This window comes from Anopheles coustani, chromosome 2, assembly GCF_943734705.1.
Source record: "Anopheles coustani chromosome 2, idAnoCousDA_361_x.2, whole genome shotgun sequence".
NCBI lineage: Eukaryota > Metazoa > Arthropoda > Insecta > Diptera > Culicidae > Anopheles > Anopheles coustani.
Window position 1 is genome coordinate 31,153,162 of NC_071289.1, and position 19,324 is coordinate 31,172,485.

Here is a 19,324-nt window from a genome sequence, read left to right on the forward strand (position 1 = left end):
AAGGAGGTTACGCTGGTTGCTTAAAACATCAATTGATATTTCCAATTATTAAAAACTAGAAATTATACTCTGATTCACTTAATACGAGGCTTAAGGGGAGGATGAAGGGAATCATTGTGAAGCTGCAGCATAGCAAAATAGAAAAATATAAATGTAGCCGGTGAACCCCAAACCCAAACATCATGAAGCATTACTGGATGGGAAAAATGTAAAAGGGGAAAAGAAGCCCGTGAACATTTTCCCCACTGTAATGTTACAGGATATCAATCACACGGGTTCATGTTCCGTGAACAAATCTTGGAAAATTCTATGGAAAACAAGAGACATCGCTCAATGATGATACATTTATTGCTTGCATTATCCCTTCATTTTTCATCTTTTCTAAACACAAAATACGCTCTAGTTGCTGGGGAAATATTGCATTACGATTCTGCAGTATAACCAGATTGGAAAAGTGTGACAAGGGAAAGTGAACTGCGAACATTTTCTCCAATTCCAATTCTGTAGAACTAGCTGCAGGGGTAAATAATACAGTGTGATCTTGCTGTATACCTGGATGGAAAATGTGTAGTATGATGAATTTATCCATAGCTACTTTTTTAAATATTGGTGGAAACCAGATAGCTCGTAAACATGTTCCCAATGTCGATGCTGCAGGTTGTTAATACTTAGGGGCTACTGTTGCGTGAGTTAATCTGCAAAATTTGCAACGATTGCTTACTACTTTAGAACTATAAAGTTATTAATCCATTGCTATTTCAGTATTAAATTCCGACTTTTTCTGGGGGTTTCGATTCATCTTTCCCAGGCAATAAATTCTCTCAAACACTACAAAGAACGAAAAACAATTTGTATGTACAAAATTGGCTGTCTTCAAAAGTCTCTTCATTTAAACGGATCTATTGTTGTAATCGACCTTGGAGCTAAAATTGTAATAATAAATTGGCTATTTAAACCATAATTTTAAATTTCGACCAAGGTGTACGAAGCTTGTTCTGCTAACCTTGGCCGTATGGTAAATGTTTTGGTCTGTCAAAGCTGGTAACATTTCTGTCTTGTGAGTCAATAATTTTGGGTGTGTAAATAATCTTCCGTTTTCTTATCGTTTCCTAAGATTTTACCATTTAATTGATGCTGATTTACTATCCCTGGTGTTCTAATTAGCATCCTGCCCTACCGACTGCCAGGTACACGCAACAATATGGCGAAAAACACGTCCAGTTCCGCGTTCCGAAAGATCGATGTTGACCAGTACAACGAGGACAACTTCAAGGAAGATGACGCAGACCAGGCATCCAGTGGAATGATCGTACCGGACGAGGCGGAAATCAACTCGCTTTTGAATCAATATCCTTTTCAAATACCATCTAATGGTTGACCTCTCTCCGAACGTTCTATTTCGTCGTCACTATTTTCCTTAACTTCCAGCCGTTATCTCTTCCGGCTTAGCACGGGTCGCAACACGGACGCCCTGAAGACCGTCCTCCAGAATGCGCCGCTGATGTGCAAGAACCAACAGGTGAAGGACAACGCACTAAACCTCACGCTGCGGGTACTGTTGTCGATTAAATCATCCCAAATCGATGCCGCTATCGAATCGCTGGACGATCCGGAATTGTGCGACGTACTGATGAAGTACATCTACCGTGGGTTCGAAATTCCATCCGAAGGCTCCAGTGGCCACCTGCTCACATGGCATGAGAAGGTGTTTGCCAAGGGAGGAGTCGGTAGTATCGTGCGGGTGCTATCCGATAGTGCACGAGCATAAGATAGTGGTATTTAAGGGGATGCCGGGTTGAATCAATTCCTGTTCCGTGTTCGTTGCCCCACGTTGCTAAACCAGCATGAGTCAGTATATGCATTTTATTTCTTTTTTTAATTTCGCTTCATTTAGATAGTCCAGATATAATCGTATCGCTGGTGCACACAAAGATAAAGCAAGACTTTAGGTTCGTTCGATTCAGAACGTTTCTTACCGAACGATCAAACGATAGCAAAAGTGGATTGTTTTCAAATGATTAAATAAATAAGTCATTTACAGAATATATTCGGATATACCTTTCTATACTTCTTTTTGTTCGGAAACAGTTTTGAATCAAACAAACACGTGGCAACAGTTTGGGACTTCCTTTTGGTATTATTATGCTCCGTCTTATGTAGTACGGGGTTATTAGCACAAGAGCACACTGCATTGTCGCCTATTCGGTGTCTTTTCTGTATCTTTCCCCCAAATGTGTGGTGAGAACAAATGCACATCACAATCAAAGGCAATGAAGCACGTAATGGCTAAATGTACACTCTGAACTAATGCATTTCGAAGAATGTGGTAATCGGAGTGTCTAGAAATACGTTTCCACAGATGCACTACACTTGCTAACTAGAATTTTTTATATTTCTGCACCATGAAACACGGACAGAAAGGGAAGAAGGGTTGAGATTTAAAAAGAAAACGCAGAAAAGCAGCCTATTCGTCACAGGATTCGTCCTTTGACGTGACCCAAAAACCAAAAGAGAGCGCAAAAGTTCGAGGTGACGATCAGATGGCAAAACATGGAATGGAAAAATGGGAACACACTACTGTATAATGCTAAGCATCCGGATGAAGGGCCTGGACTAGTAAGATTATCGCGGTTACTTCCTTAAAATGATTCGTCATTTCTCGCGCTATGTTCAATCTCCATGCTTCCAAGCTGCGAATCGACCAAAAGTAAAACGCATGAAAGAAAGCGTACAAAATATGAGAAAATGCAAAGATAAATGGTGCTCTTATGTGACTTGTGTGTTGTGCTGTTTTCAACAATAATGTGGCCGATCTACGTCTAGTTGCGTTTAATTTTTCACTATTTTGGTTATTTCCTCGCTCGGGTGTCACTCTCGACGTCCGGTGTGACCATTTTAAGGTATTTTCACACTATGTAAGTAGGTATATCATAATTTAACATTTCTTACGAATGAATAATTCCATTGAATGGGTTTATCTTCACTTTTCCTCCTCCGGGTTAAGTCCTAGCAAAGCTTTCTTCTCACGATTTTAGGTACGGCAATAGTAGTGTCCACGTCCGTTCGTCATATGGCGTGAAAAGATGCTAAGAGCTAGGGTCAAAGATGCGACGCGAATGCTATAAAACTACCGAAACAAAACGTGTTCTCCTTTCATCCGGCGCCCGACTCCAACAACAATATCAATATCATTTAATCTCCTCACTAGCTTTGTCCCCTTCCGTGAAAGTTGAAAGAAGGTTAATGTGGTTAGGTATCTATAGAAGCGACCACAGCCTGACTAACTTCGCTAATCCTTCAGCTTGTCCGGGTCGTGTAGGTAGATGCTACTTTTGAAGAGGTGAACGGAAACTAATGTACCCCTCGGATGGCCCACCCCGACAAACATCATGTCCGTGTGGTCTGTAGTGACAATTTAGTTTCCAGTCATTACGATACTCGACACGCTTACCACATATGCGTTTCGCGGATTTCACTGATAATGTGGTTGGCCCGGGTCAAAGCCTGCGGAGAAAGGAATGAAATTAAAAAAAAAAAATATTTAAATTAAATTAAATAAAAGCGCTTCTAGCGGCAAAGTGACAATTTTCTTCACCTTCAACATATCGCTGGCCTCTTTGCGCCGGATGGAGATGTGATCCGACTCGTTCAGCAGCTCGTTGGCCGAGTCCGATTTATACAGATGCGTTACCAGCTCCGACTGCAGGTTGTCCTTGACGAAATTGACCAGGAAATGCATGATGGCTTTCGGGACCGAATCCTGGATGGACTTTCGGACGATGTAGAAGTACGATTTTATCAAACGCTCTGAAACAAAAAGATAAGAAGAAATATAATGAAACAATATTTTCCTACTGTTTTAAAGAAAAACAAATTGAAACGCAACCGTCAAACTGCAGGCGAATTTGTTTATGAAAACTTTTCTCTGAAGTCTACCGTTTAAATCATGATCTTTATGATTCATGCAAAGAATGCTAATTTTTAATTTCTCGTCGTCTTGCGGTATACAATTTAAAAGTGGATTTAAAAAGGTTAATATTAGACAGCAAATGAATTCAACGTTAATCGAGTCGTTCATGGATTTCTACAGCTTTAAAACTCCGCATACCGAATACGTGAATCCCAGCCTACGTTAACGAAAGTAAAACTGAAGGGAAAACATAAGTTGAAACAAACACGGTGTCTGTTATCAAGTGCTACAATTATCAACGGACCGTAAACGAACAACAAAACCAGGTAAGCTCGTTGGTTACATATCGTTTTTCCAGACTTTCTTTTGTGGTGGTGGTTCTGCTCACTGAATCTCGCTCGGACTTTCTCGGGCCACTTACCAATAACGTCACAATCTTTCTGCTCTTTGTCGGTCAGCTTACGCGATGAATGGTGCATCGGAACATCCGGCAACAGGTTGACCGGTTTGGTCGGGCTAAGCACTCCGTGCGTCGGCGTATTACTGGCCGTACTGTTGCCACTCTCGCTGCCACCTCCGCCGATCATGGCCTCGGTGTTTGGTGGCAAAATGCTTCCCAACCAACTACCCGGTTGTTCGGCAACGTGGTTTTGGTGCTGATGGTTCGATGAGGGATCCTGGTGGTTGGTCATCTTCTCGACGAGCGCCAGCTGCTGTTGCTGCCGACTCGTTCCCGGTCGCCTGCTCGGAGGGTTGCCCGTCTGATGGTGAATCGACCACTGGTCCTGCGAGTCGGTCTTGATAAGACTGGGCACCAGCGCGGCGTCCTTGTGAAAGTCCGGATGCTTCGTGTTGATGTACGCCAGTTCTATCTGGACCATATTTTCCACCATGCTGTTAGTGGTCGGTAGCCGGCGACGAAGCAGCTGCGTTACTACGTCGACAATCTTCTCGTGCAGCTTCGGAAAACGCAGCATCTCCTGCTGCACCTCCGTGCCGCAGTGTTGAATGATGCGCTGCATCTCCTCGTGGATAAGCTCGACGCAACGGAGAGACGGTTCCTCCAGACGGCGGATTTGACGCTTTACAAGCAGCTCGAAGCTTACCTCTGGCACGAACAGCGCTGGCCGGGGTCCGGTCGCATTCCTGATTGCCGTCAGAATGTCCATCTTCGTCAACCCCGTCAGCGGATGGATGGAGTCGAGCGTTTTGCCAAACGTTTCGTGGAAAATGTAACAAATGCGCGCACCACCACACAGTTCCGTCGTTTCAATGTTCCTCGACGTACCCTCGATCGTAGAGCAGTAGGCGGATGCAAACTTGGTAATGATCTGCAGCAAACATTGGCTCTTGTCGGTAACATCCTCACCGTACGAGTTCAGCAGCGACTGGAACTGCGAAGCCATCACATTGACGCGTGTCTTCAGATCCGGCAGACAGTCACGAATATGGTGCATTAGCAAACGGTTGAGCGTTTTGGCCAGGTAAGGCGTACCATTTCGTGTTGCCAACGTAGGATACTTGCGCTGCAGGTAGGCCGCTTCGTCACGCAGCTGATCCTCGATCGCCTTCTTGTCGTTAATGTCCTGTTGCGAGCGGTTTACCACACCAATAATGCCCAGCTTTACCGGAATCACTCGTCCGCAGAGAATGTCGATCGCATCCGTACCGGCATCCATGAGATCAAGCTTGGTCAGCACCGCCAGCGTCCGCCGACCGTCCGGATCGACATCCTTCGCCATCTTAAGCGCCTCACTGGTGGCCATATCCGTGTTTGCCGCCGTTACGGCCAATATGATCGAGTTTGGATTTTCGATGTACTTCTGCACAAGATCCTTTATCTGCGCCTCGATATCTTCCGGCTGATCCCCGACGGGAACTTTCGTAATGCCCGGCAAATCTACCAGCGTCAAATTAACGACCTTCGTGGAGTAGATCTTCAGATTAATCGGCTCCGGGCAGATGCCCTTGTTGCTTCCCGCCATCCGATCCGTTTCATTCTCGATCTCACACCGGATGTCGTTGAAATCGGTAAACACCTTGTTCTTGATGTGCAGAAAGCGTCCCCACTCTTCCACCGCCACCGTACCCTGCTCGGCCGAACGGTGTTCGCGGTCATCTAGTGGAGTGTACACGAGCTGCAGAACGAGTGGCCGACGCGTAACAATACCGGTTCCCCGGGGAAGAAACGTTCGTCCAACGAGACTCTCTATCACGGAACTCTTGCCGGAGCTCTGGAAAAACGATCGTAAAAGGACATGGAAATACGATAAAATTAGTCACCAAGATAGCACAACTGATCCAACAATAATACAGATAAGCTAATGCATTTGGTCACAATGCGCATCGCTATTCTTAGTTGTCAATACGATGAGCGATGGTCCAAATTGTGTGTTGTTACATAATTTCTCCAACAGAAAACCGGCACTCGTTCTCGAAGCCCAAACAGGACATTCGTATCCTGCATCGTAGTAACCTACCTGGCTGCCAAGGACAACAATCTGCGGTAGCTGGATGGCATCGGATCCGACGGTGTTGAAAACATCCTGTAGCTTATTTACCACCGGGATGAGTGCTTCCATTTTCAATTAAATTTCCCTTTACACGCCCTTCTTTAACAGCACCTTCTTCGCTTTGCCTAGCAAGCGATAATGTGCGTGATGAGTATCACGTCTGGTTTTTCACCACCAAACACTCTGCTTCAGCACTTTTGCTCAAAATGACAAAAGTTGAAACGAACTTCAACCTTTTTTTCTTCACGATATCGAAGAGACGACTGCTTCACTTCTTTTCACTCGGGTAAGCTTTTCTGATAACGCGGTGCACAAAGCACTAGGTTCTGATTTATTCGCCCTTGCGTTGGCCAGTGTGCGCTAATGTTACTTCCGCGTTTAACTATGTTTTTCCCGTTGTTCTGTTCGATTTCCGCCTTTCCTTGTATAGAAACTCGCGGAGCCTTAAATGCAAGAATGCCGTTTCGCATCGATATCTTCGACTAAAAAGTCGCGAGCGTAGGCAAGGTAGCTGCAATTATTGGGGTGAGCGAACCCACGGTTGTTATAATTTTGACAGTTGCCAGAAGCGCGTAAACCAAACAAAATGACGGTTGAATTTCGGATTACCCAAAAAAGAAATCTCAAGCCAAATTATTTCTGATGACGCCACATGTTGAATGATTTGAATTCTACCGGAAATATATCATACCAACCCTATAGTATGTGCATTTAATCCACGAATGCAGCAGATTCTTTAAATCTTTCGCGACACTACAAATCGTTTTTACATACCCAACGAGAAATTTTGGCGTCATTTTGATGTAAAAGAATTCTCTTGAGACCTGATCGCTCTTCTTTTCAGAAGTGTTTTACACCTTCTTTTGCAGCAGATTTCCTATGCAATTTTGGATGTAAAACACTTCTGAAAAGAAGGGTAAAACAATTCTCTTGATACTTGCGGGACACCGCAAAAGAGAACTGTTTTGACAACGTGACTGTGCAACGTGTTTATAACACCTATTTCTGGCTATACGCGTAAAAAACGTATACCCATTCGTAGTAGATTATATGAGCTGGGTTCAGGATATCTTTTCTTTCCCAAAATAATTATTTTCATGCAGGAAAATATTTTTGATTGTTTTATTATTTTGATACAACGATAATATTATACACATATCGTCCGGTTCGGAAGGCAATCAGGGGAAATGTTCAGAAATCGTCCGACGCCTCCTCTGGTTCAAGCTGGCAAACAGCGACCACGGATCGTAGCAGGCTCCTTCGATGTACGATGTGCAGCACCACTCCGTCATGCCCATTGAAAACACGTAGAATGCATTCATGTTTATTTCAAGCCGCTTCTTCCTCCTTGTCGGGACACTGAAATGTGTGAAAAGTGCGGACAAATCATCATCAGTAAGAACTCTCTGCTGTGGGTTCTTACACACGTACTTACTGTCTAGTGCGAGTTAACCCGGCCCCGGTTAACCACCCCGAGTCGGTCGATCCAAGCGCTGCTATCGGACACGGGCCACCGATGCTATGTTACACCCGGTAACAACCGATGATCGCCGTGATGTCCAACCGACACCGACCAACTATTAACACTGAGTTGCAGTTTCGGCGCCTGTCGCTAAGGGTCATCGTCTCATCCTGTTTCCTTTCCTGCCCTTTTCCTACCTTGTTTCATGATGTTGTTTAACACATTGTTTAATAAACTTCACTCCGATTCCGACACCCAAACCCGCGAAAGCGTTATTCTTAACTCGCAGCTAGTTGGCCAGACTTGCACAGTAAACAGTAAACAAACAAAGGTTTGACAGCCAGTACCTCTTTCCACTGCGGTGCCTCCCAAAACAAATTATTGGTAGGTTATGAGGTGTCCATGCCTACCAAAAATACACTTGGCAAGGTTCTTTTAGGTAGGCATGGATACCTTTGGTAGGCAAGTGCAGCAGGGTTCTCCTTGGGTAATTTTCCGTTCTGCTACACTGTTAAATAGTAGCAACATGGAGAGTCAGGATAATGATGTTTCGTAACAAAAGATAATGATGATACATTATTTTCTGAAGTTTTCCCCTTTGCATGTTAAAACGTTGCAGGACTCTTTTTGATGTAGAATGAACATGCGGAGGGGAAACGCTACAACCGTTGCAGCAGCGCAATAAATAATTATCCTGATTTTCCAAGTGTATTGATCTTATTTTGAAGAAGGAACGACATATCTTACTTAACTATGAATAGGTAAAACTTAACTAATTGAAAATTTTCGTTCAACGCTTGTTAATAAGCTCGTTTTAACTATTAAAAATGAGAACACGCGTGCGAATATTCAAATCCTGTTTAATTTAACGGTCCCGAGTTGTCAGATGAACGGTTATGAACCGGTTCAAACATAGTTAAATGTACAAAATGTCGTCCAAACTTGTTTATTAAGGTGGAGATACACGTAGCTGATTATCATATTCATTTTGAAATACAGTTTATTACAAATACATTTTATATAATCAATTTTTTCGACACGGCTGTCGACTACAATACAACCTCCGTCCAGTCCAGCCGTCCAAATTTATATAAAAACAATTGGTGTTGTTGAAAAAGAGGTTTTGGTAAAAGAGTAAATGAGGTCCCGGCCTTCGTTTTTGCGGTCGTGTCTACACTTCTTGTGCGACAATATACCTGAGTATATGCAATAGGTGATACATCAACTCATTGATTCCGATTTACGAGTATGGAGCTGTATGAGGGGGTGCTGTATGAGGGGGCCCACGAGCCATTTCCAAACTCATTGGTTCCCCAAGGAGAACCGTGCTGCACTTTCTTAGCAAAGGTGTATATGTCTATCAAAAAAACACCTAGCCAAGTGTATTTTTGGTAAGATTTTTTTAATTGTACACCTCATAACCTACCAAAGGTGGATTTTTGGTAGGCTTTGGTGACATGTACACTTCGTAACCAACCAATGGTTTTTGGTGGAAACTAGTGTTTTGAGAAGAACTAGCTGTCAAACCTTTGTTTATTTACTGTAAAGGTGAAAGTTTGGCCAACTAGCAGGCCGTGTTTTCCCATCCCATTTGGTGTTTGTTTTTGTTATAACCTTGTAGTGTACGAAATGGACCGACTTGTTACAATGAAACGCAGTGGCATAGTTATCGGTGGTGGTTGTACATCACCGGTTGTTACCGGGAGTCACATAGCATCGGTGGCAGGATAGCGGCGCATAGATCCAGCCAGCCAGTAAGTAAGTGTGTAACAACCCACAGCAGAGAGTTACTACTGATGATGGTTTGTCCGCGCTTTTCACACATTTCAGTGTCTCGACATGAAAAAAGAAGCGGTGTGAAATGAACATCAACGCGTTCTAGGTGTTTTCACTGGACATGACGGAGTGGTGCTACACATCGTACATCGAAGGAGAGTGCTACGATCCGTGGTCGTTGTTAACCAGCACGAACCAAAGGAGGTCCGGGACGATTGCTGGCGAACCGGACGATGCCTGATATGCCGAACCGGACGATGTGTATACCCGGCTGACAGAAATTTAAATTGTTGCTGGTACTATGTAGTTCCAGCAAGAGTCTCAGCAATCTGCCATGGAAAAACTTGCTGTAACTACATGACAGCTGCAAAAAAAGTTGAATTTTTGTCAACTGGGTATATTATTATTATCGATAAATCATAATACAAAAAAAAAATTGTTTCGTGCATGAAAATAATTATTTTAGAAAGAAAAGATATCCTGAACCTAGGTCATACAAACTACCTCGAATGGGTATACGTTTTATGCCACATATAGTCAGAAACTATGTGTTATAAACGTACAGCCACGTTGTCAATAGAGTTCTGTTTTTAGGTGTACCGCAAGTGTAAACAGCGTATTCTTTTCGGAATTCTGTTTACATCTAGATTGCATAGGAAATCTGCTGCAAAAGAAGTGTAAAAAGAATTCTGAGAACAAGAGCGGGCAGTTCTGTAGAGAATTCTTTTACACCTGAATAACATCAAAAATTCTCGTTGGGTAACTACCAATCTCAGCTTCCAAGGTATAAACAACACCCAGCTAATGTTGACAACACGGATGAATAGGTCGTTCAAATAGTAGATGTATAACTGCTTGATGGAGCCTTATTGGGTGGGTCATTGAGCCAATTATTCATCGGGTGCTTCACAGTTACTTTTGCTCGTTGGGATAGAGACAAAAATGCCCGGTGAAAAACTATAGCAAGCGTAAAGTTGCAAGCTAACCCTGTTGACTGCGCAGAGAAAATGAATAATTTTATGTAATTTACGAAACAATTGAGGCTTTTATTAACTTTATCAAAATTCCTCGGTAACGAATGAGTTTAAATGATTTTTATTTTAGTTCTATGTATCTCAAATCGTATATTTTCAAATAAAAATAAAAATAAAATGTTTTGTAGTTAACCCGAGTGAAAAAAAAACCAACATTTGGCCTACTACCCCAAACAAAACATTGGCTTTTTTTACAATTGTCAACCGTCGTAGGAAATTTTTATGATCATTTAGGGGTGGATGGGGTAATACGCACCCCTTAAGGAAAACTATAAAATTTTCTATCAACTTGGTTCTTGATTGTTGATTTTATCACTGAATAGGATTCATAAAGGTTTAAACTAGTTACCAGTTCAGGAATGTTTGCTTTTTTCGCTAAGAAAAACGTAATTTTTTCAGTTTTGAAAAACTTCAATTTTTGATCGATCAGTATCTGGTTGAGGCAAAACGCACCTTTGCTAGGGGTAATACGCACCACAACATAGGGGCAATACGCACCACAACAAAGGGGCAATACGCACCACAACAAAGAGGCAATACGCACCACAACAAAGAGGCAACATCTACTGTCAAATGAAGATAGTTTGTTTACAAACTGGTGCATTTTACCCCGACATACTGGGTGCATATTGCCCCCATTCATAGTTGAACACATTTTCAACTAAAATATGAGTAAATCTGCATACTTCCCGAAATTTTCATGAACAGTCTCAAGCACTGATTCTCAATTCACTAAATTTCGTATTCCTCGTGGGCAAATATCGGTTTTTGCACTTAATATTCCTTAGCGGAATGGTACGTCACATTATAACAAAAACTGTCTGAGCTGAGAATGATTTTGTTTTGCGTTTATTTCGCGTTTCTGTTGATGTAGAGGTATCAAACTCACAGGGTGACCATATTTTAGTTTGATCTTACAGGGTGACTACTTTTTACGCGTCCAAAACTCGTTTTTCAAGGGAAATTTGAAAGGGTGCGTATTGCCCCAGGGGTGCGTATTACCCCAGCCACCCCTACGTGCTTCTCCTGCGGTGCCGCCTCTTGAAAGCCTCATCTGTAAAAAACGCGAATATTATTGGTTCACTAAGGCAACTATATTATTCACAAAACATGAGTTCGAATGAAGGTAAGGACCATTTTTGATTGTAAACCGTGCACTGCATCAGCCATTAACATTGTTTCCTCACTATATGCATTAAAGAACAACAGCGTGCCGATTCTCCCACGGTCGAGGAAGAAGAACGTCCTCCGGGTGCCGGAGTGGTGCCCGAGAATGAGATCGTAAAGATGGAAGATGTAATTACAATCGACCCTGAGACGACCGAGGTCGACTTAAACCATGGCCGGATTGCGAAGATTGAAAACCTGGAACCACTAACTAGACTGGAAAGGTAAGCGGAGAAGTGAACCGCGGTGAGTCATAATGAATGGTGTAACCTGGGTATTCCCCAATGTGCATTTCAGGTTATATTTGCGATGGAATTTGATTAAGAAAATCGAAAATCTCGATCATCTTACCTCGCTGATCGAACTGGAATTGTACGACAATCAAATAACGGAGCTGGAAAACCTGGATCAACTGGTTAATTTGGAGTAAGTTTTAAATGTTACTATTCTGGCCCACTGTAATATCATACATTTTCTAATAATACTTTACGTTTTCCAATTGCTCTATAAAGAATGTTGGATGTCAGCTTTAATCGGTTGCAGGAGATTAAAAACCTCTCCGCGTTGACCAACCTGCGAAAGTTGTTTCTTTGCGCCAATCGCATATCACTCATTGAAAATTTGGACCACTTCACAAGCCTTACGATGCTCGAGTTGGGTGATAATAAAATCAGGGTAGGTGTTGAATTCAAATCTCTCAAAAATTTGTAAGTAATAATTCTTGTTCTTTTTTTCACAGAAAATTGAAAACCTCGATAATCTAACCAACTTGACCCATCTCTATTTGGGCAAGAATAAGATAACGAAAATCCAAAACCTCGATAAGCTGGTCAAGCTCGAGTGCCTCAGTCTGCAGTGCAACCGGTTAACGAAGATCGAGAACCTGGACCAGCTGGTGAACCTTACCGAGCTGTACCTTTCGGAGAATGGCATTGAGAAGATTGAAAATGTAGACCATAACACGCTGTTGGAAACGCTCGATCTGGCGAAGAATCGCGTGCAGCGCATCGAAAATATCGAGCATCTGGGTGCGCTGGAAGAGTTCTGGGTAAGTGCACGTGTAAGAACTATCATCTCTTTCACGGATTACACTAACCAAAAGATGTGTTTTTTACCAGATGAACGATAACAGCGTGTCGGATTGGGCTTGCGTAGACAAGCTGGCTAACAATAAAAGTCTGGCAACGGTGTACTTGGAGCGCAATCCGGTAGCCAGCGATGTCAACTATCGGAGAAAGCTGAAGCTGGCGGTGCCTTGGCTGCAAAAGATTGATGCCACGCTCTGTCGTTAGGTTTACTATTTTTTAAATAAAATATTTGAATGAATAACAATAAGAACATATGAGAATACGAACGACATCGCTCACGGCTTTTGTGTTTACTGGGAGTTTAGACAAAAAAGAAAGAATTTGAAACACGTTAAAGAAATGTATCTCCACTGAACAAATAAGACATTCTATTGCAATTTTATTTGCTTCGAAACACAATGGAATGATTTGCACTTTATTGACTAAGGGAAGCTCAAAAGAACATCGAAATTGAGCCTATTGATATCATGCCCAATGTGATGTAACACGTTAAGTTTTGTCAAGAACGTTCCTTGTTTTATGAACTAGGTTTATTGGCAATGGTATATTGTGTTGATTTATAATAATACGGAAAACAGCAACAAAGCAAAACCTATGCTACATTCTCTGGCGGTTCGTCGTTGGTTATTTATTATGAAACGTTATGTCCAACTGAACGTGTTAACAAACGAAAGCTGACGTTTTGTTTCCCTGCGTTCCGTTCGTTCCGTTACTTGCCCTTTCATCCTCCTCTTCCTCCTCGTCATCATCCTCATCGAAAGACTTGCCGGTGACCCGCTTCAATTCCATCCGATAGCGTTGGAGCTTGCTCTCTTGATCGGTGAGCAGTTCCAACAGATCTTCTTGATCCTTGCGGACCTTCTCGAGATCGCCACCCGTTTCGTTTGCTCGACCTTCGGCCGCACTGACCCGTGTTCGTAGTTGCTCCAGTTCACCGAGCAATCGGCTGTTTTCCGTTTCGTAGTAGGACAGCCTCGACCGGTCCGTTTGCTGCTCAACCGTTAGCATCGCAAGGCGCCTCTCGAGATCTTCATGGTGTTCATCGCGCGTGCTCAACACGTGCAGTGGAGACGACGCCGACGATATCGTGGCGTTTGTTGTTGGGTGCTGCTGGCGCAAATCAGATGCCGCTTGCAGCTGTGCCTTCAGCAAAATGTTTTGATCTTGGAGTTGTCCGTTGCTCGCCTGAGATTGTTCGAGTGCTTGCGTCAGTTCCCGAATTCTCGCTTCGGCTCCGGCTAGCTGCTGCTGCAGTGCCTGCAGTCGAGCGTCCTGTTCGCGTATGATGTCCTTGTACTGACCGACCAACCCGGAAGCCTCCTGGCTGAGCGTCAGCTCGGTGATGTTCTCTCCACCGGCGTTGAACCCGTTGACCGTTTTGGTAACGAGCGCTTCGAGCGACTTAAAGAGGCGGCAAAACTCATAATCCAACAGCAGCTCGGAGGCGTTGGACGTGACTCGAATTTGGGGCTGCTTCGCCGACCTGCTGTAACATTCATGCTTAGACACTTCGCCCAGCTTCTTGTTGTACGTGTCCAACCCGATACGTTTGATCAGCAGCTGGCAGAGGAACTCGCGCTGGTGTTCCTGCACGCTGTTGTCGTTAAACTGTATGCACAAACCCATCAGGAAGGCGCAGAGACCCTGCATGAGATACTCGTTGTCTCCATGTTCGTTGGCTGAAATTTGTCCCGTCAGGTACGCAATCGTGCCCGGGATGGAGAGGAATGTTCGAACCGCCAGCTGGCTGTGGCTGAGCCACACGGACAAGAGCATCAGTAGTCCCACCTTGCTCTGGAACTTGCCGGTTGACTGCTGCAGGAGCTGCGTGCATTGCTCCAGCAAAGAGACCGGTTTGCTAGCGTGCGAGGTTGCCAGCACCACACGAAGAAGTTGCTCCTTTTGGGCCGGATTTTCTAGCAGCGCGTGACTTAAGGAAACGGCCGCAAACCAGTTCGATAGCGGATCGGTGCTGAATAGACTGCGGCAGAGCAGTTGCCCGCTAGTGATGGTAGTCGTCTGCTCAGAAGATTGCAGCAGTGTCTTAACAAGTGCACTCTGTCCACCTTCGTTCCGGTAGAGATAGCTCTGGAAGCAGTAAAGCACGGCACAGCGTAGCGAAAGGGGTTGTTTTTCGTTCACCATAGACATCAGCAGGAGTACGATGGCCGAAAGTGGTTGATCGCACGGTGCAATGACGGAATTAAAGTAGTCCTGGTTTTGGCTGTCGCCCCGGATCACTTCCGCGATGGTGTTGATGGTCTCGATTAGCAAATCCGGCGGAACACCGCTGGTCATGATGATGTTACAGATTGCTGCAAGCAGCCCGGAACTGCGGATAGCCTTCTGGCACGAGCCGATGACCTGTTGCGGATTGCTGGGACAGACTAGCGCTCGGACGACCTGTAACATGCAGTGGAGATTGGACACTTTTTGCGGACTCATGCCCGTTTGGTCCTGCTCGGGAGCAAGCTCAAGCATTGGAGCTAGCCGTTGAATGTAGGAGCCTTCTTTGAAAAACTGCTGGTTGCTTGGATTGTTTTTCAGCAGGTTTAGCATCAGTATGAGACAATCTTCCACCACGATTCCACCGTCAGAGCAACCTTCCTCTTTGATCACGTCTAACAGGCGATCGAAGGCATTCTCAAAGGCAACAATTTTCTGAATGTTACCATTGCCTTTCGTCATCTGAATCATGAGCAGCAGCGCATCGTTTCGAATCACTTCCCGGCTGTCGATAAGAAGGTCCATCATCTTCGACACACCCATTGGGCTGACGAGCACAATTTCCTGTATCTCTTTCGGTCGATTTGCGAGCAGGTTTGTCAGCAGCTTGATGGCAGCCCAACGGACCCGGAAATCGTACTCCTCCAGGCAGCTCAGGACCAGGCAGACGTTATCCGAGTTTTTAATGAATATCTCCGTGAACTGCTCGCCAATGTTAGCCGTTACGTTTGGGTTGTCTTCTTCCTCTTCGAACTGCTCCGGCGAAGTTACATGGCACAGGGTATCGAGACAGTAGCCGATAATCTCACAGTCCGATCGGTCCGTCTCCAGCACCTGCATCATCGCGTTCATGCCAATGCCAACCTCGATGCGATACTTTTTCGAAAGGGCTTTCAACGCCCTACAGGCATCACGGCGGTCATCCAGTAGAGTGGAAGACGTTACCCGTTCCACCAGCAGCTCCACCTAAAATGTCCACCAGACAGTTAGAGTCATATTCGTTCCAATGCAATGCATCACGGTTAGACAAACCTACCGTTTCGGCGCCGCTGGGAGCCTGATTGGCCTGTTGAGCACCGAGCACGGTCTGTAATCCACTTTTGAGGAAATTCATGCTGGCGACGGGAGTGCAATCAATTTCCTCGACGGCGAACGATGGCCCTTAGCTTCTGCAGCACTAGTTTTTCATCTGTACACTTTCCGAAATGTTACACGTCAATATTTTCCGTGTCGATTTGTTGTGTCTTGGCGCGGTCTTGACAGTTTAGTAAGGCTCTTGTCAAATTTGCTTTCAAAAACGAGAGTTTTGCACTTTCTACAATACAAAAAGCTGCTGTCTACCACCGTTCATGTACCGTAATTTCGTGTAGAATTTTTAAAATTAATATACTTAACTATACACACTTAGAAACGAAATTAAATTAAGCTCATTGGTTGTAGATCCACAAATTAAACATCCTGACATTCCTTTTAATCAATTTGTCAATCTGACGTGTAGCTGCGGTGTTTTGATGAACTTTAGAAAAAAAACTGTCCATAATCAAGACTGTAGAAAGGATATCTTACTTCGATTTTTGCGTGCAAACCCGAACCGTCTTTACCAATTAGCTATGTCTGATATTCAAACGCTCATGGACATGGGGTTTCCCAAGGAGAAAGCGTAAGAACCGTCCCCGAGCAGTGTCCAAATTAAACCGTACATTTATAATAATCTTTTCGTTTTACAGGGAACGGGCACTGGAAGTGACTAACCATAAAGGTGTCGAGCAGGCCATGGAATGGCTCCTAGCTCACGCCGACGAACCTCTGCCACCGGCATCGGGGGCCGAGGGAAATAACCCATCCGCTGGCGGGGAATCGGCACCCGAATCATCGAGCAGCACAACGGAGGATACGCCCGTGGCAAAGTCGCTCAAATGTGACGAGTGTGGTAAGCTGTTCAAATCTCAGGAAGAGGTAGAATTCCATGCGGCAAAAACACAGCACGGTAGCTTTTCGGAATCTACCGAAGAGAAGAAGCCGCTAACCGAGGAGGAAAAGAAGGCACAGCTGGCCCTGCTGGAGGACAAGATGCGCCGCAAGCGACAGGAGCGAGAGGAAAACGAAAAGAAAGAAGCGATGGAGCGGGAACGACTGCGCATCAAGTCGGGCAAGGATATGCTCGAAGCCAAGCGCCGGATGGAGGAGCAGGAGATGAAGAAACTGATGGACCAGCGCAGGAGGGAGAAGCTGGAAACGCAACAGGCCCGTGACCGAGTGCGGGCACAGATTGAATCCGATCGGGCGGCCAGAAAGGCGAAAGATGGAGGGTAATTTGGGGAATCTATTGTGTTTGTTTCTTCAATTGCTAATCAAGCTGGATGTTTTACTTTTTCGTTTTACAGAGAGACTACTGCCGTCTCACCAACGTCAACCACTGCCCCACCGCCAGTAGCAACTCCCTCGTCCACGACCCCACCCACTCCCAAACCAGCTACGGAGACAAAAAGTTACACCACCGCAAAGATTGCCCTGCGAATGATGGACGGCAGTCAGATGGTGCAAACGTTCCAAGCCGGCGAGCAGCTTGCAGCCGTGCGACTGTTTGTGCAGCTCAAGATGGAGTCGCCCGACACAGCCTTCGGACTGATGACTAACTTTCCAAAGCGAGTGTTCACTGACGAGGAGTACGATATGCCACTGGACAAGTTGGGTCTGGTACCGAACGCCGTACTGATCGTCACGAAGGCCCCCTAGATCTATTCCGTCGGCGAGCTGCTAGCATTTTAAATGTATCGATGAATTCTCGGTTCGTTTCGGCCTATTTGTGATCTATTGCGATATAAAGAAACGGGCTATCTGAATGCCGGAGTTGGTGACAATTATTTGTGAATTCGTTTTTATTCTTTCTATTTTTCTACAATTTATGCACCGAATGCGCAATCGTGAACAGATGAAATTTAGGAAATCATTTTATTCTAGTAGAACCTTATAATTATGCAAACGTGTTCAAGCGAAGATTACTTCAACAAACTCATAAGATTCTTTTGCACCTTCGCCGTTCTGTGTGTTGGACACTTCGTAAAGCATTTGGAAAAGCTTTTCCGGAGCCACGTCCCCACTCTGCGGCTTCTCGGGTACCATCGCAGGATAGAAAATCGGTTTGCCGACGTTGCAGTTGCTAATAACCGTAGCGACACGCGAGCTCGGTAATGCGATCCGTTCCAATCCCACTATTCCATCGCAATCGGTCAGCTGCAGGAGCTTGTCGAAACAGATGCGAACCTCGTTCAGGAACTGTAGATGAGTCTTCGAATCGTGGTAGCACTCGATTGCCAGATCCTTCCCATAGTAATCGTACAGGGCTTTGTTCATCGCCGTGAGACTGTAGTTATAGCCCGGCTTGATCGCGGAACTCGCGGCGAATGCCGCTCCGACCGAGTACTGCTCCAACCAGGCGAGACCCTGGCCAAAGTATTTGGCTTCAGTGTTCAACTGTTCAACGACTTGTGCGGCACAAGTGCCATGCTTGAGCCACTCGTGTTCCCACAGAGAATCCGTTGGTTTGTTCTTCTCAACGTTGATCCAGTGCTGCTCGAGCTGCTGCTCGATCGCGCTCAGCTGCGACACATTGAACACGGCAGATTTATCGCAGAAGGCTGGCCCAACAGTGTTTAGCTTGGTCGGCCAGATGCCGTGTATTGTCCAGCTGGTTTCGGGATCCGGGAGGCCGCAAATGTGGTCTTTATTATGCTCACGCCATTCGTAGCAGGCCGTTATGGGCCAGCGCTGTGTGTAGATGAGAAGATCGAACTCGGGTACTTCATCGATACGAATTGAATTTGAGATTTCACTAAAATCTGCACTATCGTATGGCGATCTACGTGGTGAACGATCGTATTAAAACATTTTACCCTCGAATCGGAGCCTTATTTTCCGTTGTATAATAGTTCTTACCCATTCGGGGCGCCAACGCACAGTTGAACGAAAAGAGCAAAGAGAAAACCCACGTTCCACAAGTTAAGGGGCATATTTGATTCAACAACTGCTTGATCAGCGATCGTTGTTATAGCGACACTACGTCGATCTACGCTATCGATGGGCTCTTTGTTCGTAAATAGAACTGGTGCCGTAAACCAAAACAAAAAAAATGCAATATGGCAGCTCAA

At 44.8% G+C, this 19,324-nt stretch overlaps 6 protein-coding genes across 8 annotated transcripts; 3 read left to right on the forward strand and 3 right to left on the reverse strand.

The window, feature by feature from the left end:
* The first annotated feature begins 1,044 nt into the window (after positions 1-1,044).
* Positions 1,045-2,043, forward strand: LOC131262481 (actin-related protein 2/3 complex subunit 5-C). Of its 3 annotated transcripts, none has more exons than XM_058264490.1 (3): positions 1,045-1,075; positions 1,165-1,347; positions 1,453-2,043. In XM_058264490.1, exons 2-3 carry the CDS (start codon positions 1,202-1,204, stop codon positions 1,766-1,768), a joined length of 462 nt encoding a protein of 153 aa, XP_058120473.1. In that variant the 5' UTR covers positions 1,045-1,075; positions 1,165-1,201; the 3' UTR covers positions 1,769-2,043. The 3 variants fall into 3 exon arrangements, with proteins under 3 accessions (XP_058120473.1, XP_058120476.1, XP_058120474.1); XM_058264493.1 differs by having other exon boundaries at positions 1,049-1,075; positions 1,188-1,347; XM_058264491.1 differs by lacking the exon at positions 1,045-1,075 and having other exon boundaries at positions 1,092-1,347.
* Positions 2,039-6,880, reverse strand: LOC131262480 (dynamin-1-like protein). Its single transcript, XM_058264489.1, has 4 exons — positions 6,391-6,880; positions 4,332-6,144; positions 3,596-3,807; positions 2,039-3,504 (listed from the first exon to the last, which is right to left on the reverse strand). The coding sequence occupies exons 1-4, from the start codon at positions 6,490-6,492 to the stop codon at positions 3,448-3,450; spliced, it is 2,184 nt and encodes a 727-aa protein (XP_058120472.1). The 5' UTR covers positions 6,493-6,880; the 3' UTR covers positions 2,039-3,447.
* A 4,856-nt stretch (positions 6,881-11,736) lies between these two features.
* LOC131263366 (protein phosphatase 1 regulatory subunit 7) lies at positions 11,737-13,226 on the forward strand. Its single transcript, XM_058265554.1, has 6 exons — positions 11,737-11,821; positions 11,897-12,086; positions 12,160-12,288; positions 12,375-12,537; positions 12,602-12,910; positions 12,981-13,226. Exons 1-6 carry the CDS (start codon positions 11,806-11,808, stop codon positions 13,152-13,154), a joined length of 981 nt encoding a protein of 326 aa, XP_058121537.1. The 5' UTR covers positions 11,737-11,805; the 3' UTR covers positions 13,155-13,226.
* Positions 13,227-13,296: 70 nt separating this feature from the next.
* On the reverse strand, positions 13,297-16,350 carry LOC131262418 (general vesicular transport factor p115). The gene is made up of 2 exons (XM_058264412.1): positions 16,213-16,350; positions 13,297-16,142 (listed from the first exon to the last, which is right to left on the reverse strand). Exons 1-2 carry the CDS (start codon positions 16,288-16,290, stop codon positions 13,611-13,613), a joined length of 2,610 nt encoding a protein of 869 aa, XP_058120395.1. The 5' UTR covers positions 16,291-16,350; the 3' UTR covers positions 13,297-13,610.
* Positions 16,351-16,695: 345 nt separating this feature from the next.
* On the forward strand, positions 16,696-18,040 carry LOC131267722 (UBX domain-containing protein 1-B). The gene is made up of 3 exons (XM_058270663.1): positions 16,696-16,836; positions 16,904-17,485; positions 17,561-18,040. The coding sequence occupies exons 1-3, from the start codon at positions 16,787-16,789 to the stop codon at positions 17,910-17,912; spliced, it is 984 nt and encodes a 327-aa protein (XP_058126646.1). The 5' UTR covers positions 16,696-16,786; the 3' UTR covers positions 17,913-18,040.
* On the reverse strand, positions 18,036-19,232 carry LOC131267724 (ribonuclease Oy). Its single transcript, XM_058270664.1, has 2 exons — positions 19,113-19,232; positions 18,036-19,035 (listed from the first exon to the last, which is right to left on the reverse strand). The coding sequence occupies exons 1-2, from the start codon at positions 19,184-19,186 to the stop codon at positions 18,165-18,167; spliced, it is 945 nt and encodes a 314-aa protein (XP_058126647.1). The 5' UTR covers positions 19,187-19,232; the 3' UTR covers positions 18,036-18,164.
* Between the last annotated feature and the right edge of the window lie 92 nt (positions 19,233-19,324).

Coding starts and splice junctions, on each gene's coding strand:
- LOC131267722 (XM_058270663.1), top strand. CDS start 16,787: ATGTCTGATATTCAAACGCTCATGGACATGGGGTTTCCCAAGGAGAAA. Junction 16,837..16,903: donor GGGTTTCCCAAGGAGAAAGC/GTAAGAACCGTC, acceptor TTCGTTTTACAG/GGAACGGGCACTGGAAGTGA. Junction 17,486..17,560: donor AGAAAGGCGAAAGATGGAGG/GTAATTTGGGGA, acceptor TTCGTTTTACAG/AGAGACTACTGCCGTCTCAC.
- LOC131262481 (XM_058264490.1), top strand. CDS start 1,202: ATGGCGAAAAACACGTCCAGTTCCGCGTTCCGAAAGATCGATGTTGAC. Junction 1,348..1,452: donor ATCAACTCGCTTTTGAATCA/ATATCCTTTTCA, acceptor CCGGCTTAGCAC/GGGTCGCAACACGGACGCCC.
- LOC131263366 (XM_058265554.1), top strand. Junction 12,289..12,374: donor GATCAACTGGTTAATTTGGA/GTAAGTTTTAAA, acceptor TGCTCTATAAAG/AATGTTGGATGTCAGCTTTA. Junction 12,911..12,980: donor GTGCGCTGGAAGAGTTCTGG/GTAAGTGCACGT, acceptor GTTTTTTACCAG/ATGAACGATAACAGCGTGTC.
- LOC131267724 (XM_058270664.1), bottom strand. CDS start 19,186: ATGCCCCTTAACTTGTGGAACGTGGGTTTTCTCTTTGCTCTTTTCGTT. Junction 19,036..19,112: donor TGCGTTGGCGCCCCGAATGG/GTAAGAACTATT, acceptor TTCACCACGTAG/ATCGCCATACGATAGTGCAG.
- LOC131262480 (XM_058264489.1), bottom strand. CDS start 6,492: ATGGAAGCACTCATCCCGGTGGTAAATAAGCTACAGGATGTTTTCAAC. Junction 3,808..4,331: donor GAAAGATTGTGACGTTATTG/GTAAGTGGCCCG, acceptor TTTTTGTTTCAG/AGCGTTTGATAAAATCGTAC. Junction 3,505..3,595: donor AGGCCAGCGATATGTTGAAG/GTGAAGAAAATT, acceptor CTTTCTCCGCAG/GCTTTGACCCGGGCCAACCA.
- LOC131262418 (XM_058264412.1), bottom strand. CDS start 16,290: ATGAATTTCCTCAAAAGTGGATTACAGACCGTGCTCGGTGCTCAACAG. Junction 16,143..16,212: donor CTCCCAGCGGCGCCGAAACG/GTAGGTTTGTCT, acceptor TGGACATTTTAG/GTGGAGCTGCTGGTGGAACG.